The sequence below is a fragment of the Pithys albifrons genome, chromosome 2 (genome assembly GCF_047495875.1).
Source record: "Pithys albifrons albifrons isolate INPA30051 chromosome 2, PitAlb_v1, whole genome shotgun sequence".
NCBI lineage: Eukaryota > Metazoa > Chordata > Aves > Passeriformes > Thamnophilidae > Pithys > Pithys albifrons.
The window spans coordinates 43413704-43421886 of NC_092459.1; the positions used below are offsets into that span (position 1 = coordinate 43413704).

Sequence of the window (8183 nt, forward strand, 5' to 3'; positions counted from 1 at the left end):
GACAGCATGCATCCAAATAATTTTGTTTGCATGAGAAAAGATTCCTAACTTAATAAATGAATGATGTTCACTCTTCCCTCTCAGCATAAATCAAGTTACACCTACTCAAATCAAACAAGCATGTTGTAAACAGGAACTGAATAGGGGCTCTTTCACTACAGATGAGTATGTATATCCAAGGAATTCTTCTAGTTCTGTACTTAATACTTAGAAAATTGAAAGTAGCCTAATGTTAGAGGTGCACACAGGTTATTTTTGCTTTTCCAAAAAAACAAATGCAGGTTTGGGATATAAAAGACCATATAAGGAGAGAGAGCAACTTGAAGGAAGGATGTGAAGGACAAATGTCTCGAGGTCACTGACCTGAAAGTTTGAAAAGCTAACACAGCATGCTCCATAATCTTTCTGAAGCCCATACAGTCATTCAACTGTCTCTATACCAATCTCTGGTTGTTTTTTGATCTAGCAGGTGCAGAATGGCTGCTCTGCAGGAGTCCTGCAAACTGTCTCAAGAACTTGGAGATAAAATCATTAAAAGCTAGCTAGAAAGAGTGGCCATCAGCAACCTCTGCTGCAGAGCACAAAGTCAGTGAAACAGCAGATGCAAGGAGTTTAGCACTTCCAAGATAATTTCTTTCTGACCTCTTCTATGAAAGAGGTAAAACAGCAAAATACTTTTACTCCCTTTTGTTCAGTAACTCCTGAAATTTTGGAGTAAGACGATATACTTGCATACTTAGGAGGGAACTCTCTCTACTTTTTGCATCATACTAGTACTGCACTGCAAAATTCTGCCAAGGTGTGTGTTTTTTAAAGTGTCAGCAAGTAAGATATAACGACTTTCATTCCATCAATAAGACATCTTGTGTCTGGGCTGCTGCATTGGTGTGAGGATGTTATAATCCCTCTTTCCTTATTTTGCCTGCTATATGAACTACAGCCTCTGGAAAATGAGGTTCACTGTCCTCCAACTGTTCCCACCCAGCCTGTTCAGAATATGTGGCTATAGTATTGAACATAGGGACACAAAAAGTCAGGTCTTGACATTTTATCAATACCAACTCTTTAACAGCATCCCGAAAAACACTTTAATAGGTATCTGCAAGGCATCTATAAAAGACAGACATTACTGAATGCCTACCGATTTTAGTGTCTATTTTGTAGATTTTTAGAATCATATAGGTTACATGGATTCTCCTGAGTTGTTCACATTTTTAGGTGGTGTTGAAAAGTTACTAAAGCTCTTTCTCACAGATTCTTAAGCTTTCTCATGCCCTGCCAAGGCCATGGTTTTTATGAAGAACCACCTGCAGATAGCTTGAAGAAAAAACACAAGAAGAAGGCCTAGAGGTGCCAGAGCTTTTCCAAGGGGCAGTTCTGAAGAGCTCTATAGGTGGGGCACCAGGGCAAATGAGAATCATGGCTGGTGGTAGATATATCATATGCTAATGGCTGGAGAGGTTATAAAACCTCTAACATCCCTGGTCACAGGTGCACAGACCTCAGGTGTGCACCTTGAAACTTTCAGAAAAGGTGTACCATCTATCTTTCTCCATTAATATTGTTTCTGAGTGTCTGTTTTAACAGGAATTCAGACATTACCATACCTCCCACATATACAGCCCTCTCAATTTGGCACAAAACTATCCCATGCTTACTGCTTCTTAAAGACACCAGAATTAAAAAAAAATCAAAATTCTCCCAACTTTCTATATATCTTATTTTTAATATTAACATCCACAGCAGGGTTTTTCACTAAAATCTGATCCCAAACCAAACTTTTTAATCCCCATGCCGACAGATTTGTAAGTAGGGAATGAGTTCCTAACTTTACACACTTTATTTTGCTCTTGACAGTTATAATAAGTTCAGTTTGACCAACCTTAAGCTCATGAAGATGTATTAGGTAAGCAAATACATGAGAAAACCTAGAAAGATTCACACTAACAGAAAGCTACGATGCAGGGTATTTTTAAAGGGAGATCCTGCCCTCCATCCTCTTCTTGATCATGCATATTGAATAGACACCAGTGTTTTAGATCTGGAACTACAATTACCACAAAGTTACTAGCCATTAGAGAAGAAACCTCCTCCAAAGGTCACCTACCACTTTCTGGTCTGCAAGTCCCTATATCATGAATATTGGAAGAACTAACTGGCTCACAGTCATTCTTACCAGTTTTCAGGATTCTCTCTCAGTGAAAGACCAATTCCAACAGCACAGTCTAGCTGTACCAGACTGCAGGCCAAAAACACTGCAATATCTGCAATCTGTAATAACAGACACTAACAAAGTCTAACTTCAGGAGGAAAATGGTTTTAGTTTTGCTTTATTTTTTTTTAAAAGGATTAAAAAGAAAACACACACACACACTTTGTCACTCTATGAAGAAAGCAAGTCAAAGAAGTTTGCTTTCCACCCTTTCCTAACTATTTTATTATGGCAATTTTAGATGTACTTAGAACAATGGATAAAGCACTCTAAAATCTGAATATTTCTCTTCAATTGACACCACCACCTTGGGCATTCAAATTGTCTAAAAAAAATGGATGCCAGATAAACCAAGGCCTTAGTTTTGCAAATTCTGTGATCAAGGTTATACAAAGTGTTCCAGTCTTTCATAGAATGGCTTGGGTTGGAAGGGACCTTAAAGATCATCTAGTTCCAAACTCCCTGCCAGGGCTAGGCACACTTTCCAGTAAATCAGGTTGCTAAAAGCCCCATCCAACCTCTCCCCCACTGAAACACAGGGACAAAATAATGGTATTGCTCTTGGCACTAGGAGGTATCACATGAACTACATCTCCATTCACTATACAAGTTCTCAAAAAGTACTGGCAGATGCTTCAAAACAGAGTACCTGTGCATAAGGGAGAACCATGTGAAAACAGCCATTCCCATGCAAAGAAGGGTTACCTTTGTCTGTTCGCTATCAGGATCTTCAAGCCAGCAGTATGGGTCACTTATTTTACATCCATGGTAATCCAGCACCTGAATTCATAAAAGACAATAATTTAAAAAGACATGCATACAAGCAAACACTATCCAGCAAGGAATGACAGTCATCAAGGTAAAGGGTATTTGGAATTTCAGAAAAACGTACAGTGCTAAGGAGCAAAGAAAGAGAAAAGCAATGCATTGCTCCCAGGTGAGTTGCTAATATTACTATTCTTTGGTGATGGCAGCAAGATAGCAGAGTAGTCCTCAGAAAAAAAAGAGAGCACCAGAAAAATGGTGAAATAAACATAAAATCCTTCCATAGAGTAGATTAGTAAGTAAAACAATAACCCCCAGCAACCAAACCAAAACCCCTAAAAAAATCAAACAATCTAAAGCCTCCTCCAGATCCAGGTGTTCAAACCAGATTATAACACCTGATTACTGGATGTACCCAAAATTTGGTTCCTGATTACACAAACTGTCTCTAGTTTAGTCCTCCCTACTACTGTTGCCCACAAACATGTGCATAATGTACATGTATAAATAATATAATAAAAAAACTCCAAGCAAAAACCCACTCCCAAAACAACCAACAAAAAAACTGCCAAACCACATAATCCACGTGGTTGAATTTACTTGCTTCCTTCCTCCACTATACAAAACAGGACTACAGATCTACTGTTAAGATTTGCACAGTTCAGCCTTTTAGTCAACTACGAAAGGAAATACTTTAGTTTTTCCAGCTCCTGACGGGAAACTTTTTGATTTAAATGAGATGTTAGTTCCCTAAATAATTCCCAGGCCAGTACTCAAAGCACAGCGCTCTGCGGAAGGGAAAAAACCCGAACCCCTTTTAGCCAAACTTGCACCGTAATCTCGGTGTATTCAGTTACGGTCGGAACACAAGGAGATGGGACCATGTTACAGATGTGCCGTCCCAGATAAATAGGCTACTTGTTCCTCTGCTGACGCTGCTTCACTCCATGCCGAGGCCTGGGCTTCCCTGGCACAAGCAGCGGTGCCGAAGCTCCGGGATCCGCTGTCGTGGCTGCCCCCGTGCCCCCTGCCCTGGCCCCGCACACGCGGGACGCGCCCGGAGGCGCCGGCGCGGGGCCCGAATCGCGCCCTAACCAGCTCCCGGCACAGCCGCGGCCCGCGGGCGTGACAGATCCAAGAGCCTCCTCACGGAGCACGCCGGAGCCGAACAAAGCCCCGAGAGCCGAGCCAGCAGCGCCCGCCCCGAGGCGGCCCCGAGCGGGCTGGCGAGCCGGGTCTTCCGCGCCCGGGCCCGGCGCCGCCGCACGCCGAGGGCTGCCCCGGCCAGGGCCGTACTCACGGCGGTCTCGTCGCGGTACACCTCGGGGTACTGGAAGGCCTGCATGGCGGGCGGCGGCGGAGAGCGGCGGGGAGACGAGGATGATGATGATGAGGAGGAGGAGGAGGATGATGATGAGGCGGAGGAGGAGGCGAGACGCAGAGGCGGCCGCGGGACTGGGGCCGGGGCTCGGGCCGGGGCGGCACCAGCCGGCAGCAGGCGCGCAGCGCGGCACAGGCGGAGCGCCGCCGCCATACGGCGCGCCCCCTGCCGGCCAGGCGCTGCCAGCACAGCAGGTACAGCACAGCAGGTACAGCACAGCAGAGCGCCCCCTGCGGGCACCCGACGTGCAGGCGGCACTGAGGCGGGCCGGTTGAGGCGCTGAAGGGCCGAGGGGCTGAGGGACTGAAGGGCTGAGGGGCCGAAGGGCTGAGGGACCGAGGTGCTGAGAGGCCGGACTGAGGGGCTGAGGGGCTCAGGGGCTGGGCTGAAGGGCTTGAGGGGGCTGAGGGGCCGGACTGAGGCGCTGAGGGGCTGAGGGGCTGGGCTGAAGGGCTGAGGGGCTGGGCTGAAGGGCTGAGGGGCTGAGGGTTGGGCCGAGGGACTGAGGAGCTGAGAGGCCGGGATGAGGACCGGCCCTGGACTGCGCTCTGCCCTTCTGCTCACCGCACCCCGGCGCAGTTGTGCATCTGTCACCACACAAGTGTCTCACTCTCCTTAGAGTTAGCGTTTCCAAAGTTTAAAAAAATTTAGATTTTCATTCTTTTTCCTTTCAGTTCCACAGCGGTGGAAGAGGGTGTGGTGAGAGGCTACGCTCAGGGTCCAGCCTGCAGAGCTGCCCTGAAAACAGCAACTGCTTCCTGGGTAGGGCTCGGGGAGCTCAAAGGCGGGGCACAGAATCATGGAATCATGGAACTGATTACGTTGGAAAAGACCTCTGAGATCATTAAGTCCAACCTATGACTGAACACCACCATGTCAACTAGACCAGTCTTTCCTTAAACACCTCCAAGGACAGTGACTCCACCACCCACCTGGGCAGCCCATTCCAATGTCTAACCACCCCTTCTGTGAAGAATTTCTTCCTAATGTCCAACCTAAACCTCCCCTGGTGCAGCTTAAGACAATGTTCTCTTGTCCTATCACTTATTGCTTTGTAGAAGACCACGACCCCCCACCCATTTACAACCTCCTTTCAGGTAGTTGTAAAGAGGGATAACATCACCCCTGAGCCTCCTCTTCTCCAGGCTAAACCTGGCTTGGTCCACCCAAACTTTCAGCAAGTTTCCATTCAACATGCTTCTACTACAAGCTGCCAGAGACTCCCCTTCACCCTAAAAGCAAAGGACCGGTTGGGCACCCAGTCCCAGTGGCAATGGTCACTCCAGTGTGCCAGCCCAGCTGGCTGGTGCTCATGCCCCTCACCCCCACTGTAGAGGCTATCAGTCCTGCCCCACTGCAGCCTTTGGCTTGTGCAGCTGGTCTGGATGAAAGTGCACTCAGTAAAGGTGTTTCAAGTGGGTGACCTCAGGCTCATCCGCAGGGCATTTATTTTACAGTGGGGTTTCCTGCATCAGAAAACTTACATTTTTTAATCCCAGGGAGAGATGCAGTGTACTCCTCCTGTACACTGGCAGCATGCAGGGGTCAGGTCGTGGTTTGGATAGTAACATGGCTGAACTGCTTTTCTTCCAAATGAAGTTGCTGCCAACAGCCCTTGCCAAGCTGTCTTGTCAGCCTGGGGAGGACTTCACCCAGCTCCTCATCTGGGGTAAACTTGGGTGCTTGTGGAGCATGGTACCAGCTGGAGACAGAGGTTTGCTTGTGGTGGTGTTTAAAGTCTGATCAGCCCAAAGAATGCTCATGGTTGCGAATAAAGTAGCTGCCTGGAATGACAATGATCTAAAACATTTCAGAAATGGCATCAAACCAGCTCAGAACCATGCCTTGATTGCCTACTCTTAATGAAAAGGGTTACCATCTCTAATTGGACATCCCGTGAGGAGGTTGAGGGTTGTGTACATATTGAGAAAATATGCCAGCCCCATAATGATCACTGTTACTAAATGACATAACTGTGTTCACTGGCTTTGCGCTAAACAACACCTACATGGCTTCTTATCTCTCTTCCTTTCTCTTTTGGCCATTTCTCCTTCTTACCTGTTTCTCTGTTCATCTTCTCCCCTTGCAAGGCAGCAGGACAGCTGCTGACTACACATTTTGTTCTGGAGCTCAAGGGCATGCCACCAGCAAGGTGGTTAGTGGCAATGCCTTAACATGCCCGTTCCTGATAAAAGCTAGTTCATTGTCTGAGAATACTGGCAGGCAAAGGCTGTTTCTGCCTAAAGCTTCCCGTATGGAATTATATATGCACAAAAATTTGCATCATATGGAGAATTATTAGCTCAATACTTCTGTCAAGCATTCAGCTTTCCTGTGGGCTATGCAAACAAGCTGTACATGCACAGTATGCCTGGGAGTTTTGAGCCGACTCGACTGCAAATTCACTTAATAGCAAAGGTTTTGCATCTGATTCAGAGCTGCAGTTTGCCTGATGAAAATGTCTTTTTCAGCCTGAAGGTGTTGTCCTGGATGAATGTCTTTTACATTTGTCTCGAATTTCTGGGTGTTTGGCAGCTCAATCAAGGCTTGTGAGTAGCTCTCACTGAGCAGCCATACATCCCAATATCCTGGGCATTTCCACAACATCACCATAGGAAAGCTTCGTGCTGTAAAAGCAGCCAGTCTGAGGTGTACTGGAGTTTTGGGCAGCTGTGCTTCACGCGGCTGGAGAGCCCTGAGCTGGCAGGAGAGGGCAGTCTGGCTGCACGTTGCTGCACAGCCGGCACACGGCAGCGCCCATGGTTTTTCAGGCTTCAGCAGCCCTTACAGTGCAGGGCAGGGTAATCCTGAATGGGCTGGCAAGCATCCAGTAAGCACAGCAACTATCCATTAAGATACTTTCCAATTCATCCTGGATACAGAGAAGGCGGGAATGTACAAAGAAACTCAAGTACATAGTTGTCCAAGATAAGATCTTTGGACTTGTATTTTACAAGCGGTAATTTTCTTTTAAAGGTGAGTACCAGCGACAGAAAGTGAATTTTCTCTTTACTGTAAATTTCTCCTTTGTTTTTTTGCGGGGAGAGGAGGGGGGATGTAGTGAGTGTTGGGAAGGAAGGAAGGATCACACATGAACAACAGCAAAAGGAGCAAATCTACACCATCTGATCTTTTCTTATCTGAAAACCAGTTAATACAGATTTACACACTGTCCCTGTTTTTCTTATCTGACACCATGCACTGCCTGTACAAATAAAAGGGAGTGCAGCATGCAGTCTTGAAAACAGAAAACCTCATAATGAACAGTGTAGCAATCTTCTCCCATTTACAGTATGTTTGCTTGTCACGAAGTTAAAAGTGATTCATGTTAGGACTGCACCATAACTGAAAATTTAAAGCCTATCTTAATTGTTTGGTGTTGTAGCAAAAAGTAAATTTCTACTAAAATTTTCCTTTTCTTGGGCCTAACCAAAGCCAGTAGAGTTCAGAGATGATATTTGCAGTTTTTAGCATAACCTGCTGAGTAAGCAAAAAATTATCTTCCTATATGTAAAATAAAAAGTTTTAAAATCTCTCGGTAGTCTTTGCCATCTTATCACACTCCCATGTTAGCATGATTCTGATCATTTGGAAAACAGATACTGGTCTCTGCTGATATTAATTATACTTCTGCTGATCATCCAGTCATTAGTAAATCTCTTTCAGCTTAGTCAGCGTCTCCACAATGACTCACTGCAAGTAGTATATTGACTCAGTAGGAAGTGACCTCATCATTCTGGTCAGGGAAGATCTGACAAAAAAATCTAGCAGCAAATTTTGTTTTTACCTTTCCTTTTCATCCTTTCCCCAACCTCATTCCCATAA

General features: G+C 45.9%; 1 protein-coding gene across 1 annotated transcript in view; it reads right to left on the minus strand.

The window, feature by feature from the left end:
* PREP (prolyl endopeptidase) overlaps positions 1-4526 on the minus strand; it is a 95912-nt gene extending 91386 nt beyond the window's left edge. The window contains exons 1-2 of the mRNA XM_071548826.1: positions 4278-4526; positions 2918-2992 (exon numbers count right to left, since the gene is read on the minus strand). Of these exons, the coding sequence (XP_071404927.1) occupies positions 2918-2992; positions 4278-4511 (309 nt within the window). The 5' untranslated portion in view covers positions 4512-4526. The remainder of the gene's footprint in view (positions 1-2917; positions 2993-4277) is intronic.
* Between the last annotated feature and the right edge of the window lie 3657 nt (positions 4527-8183).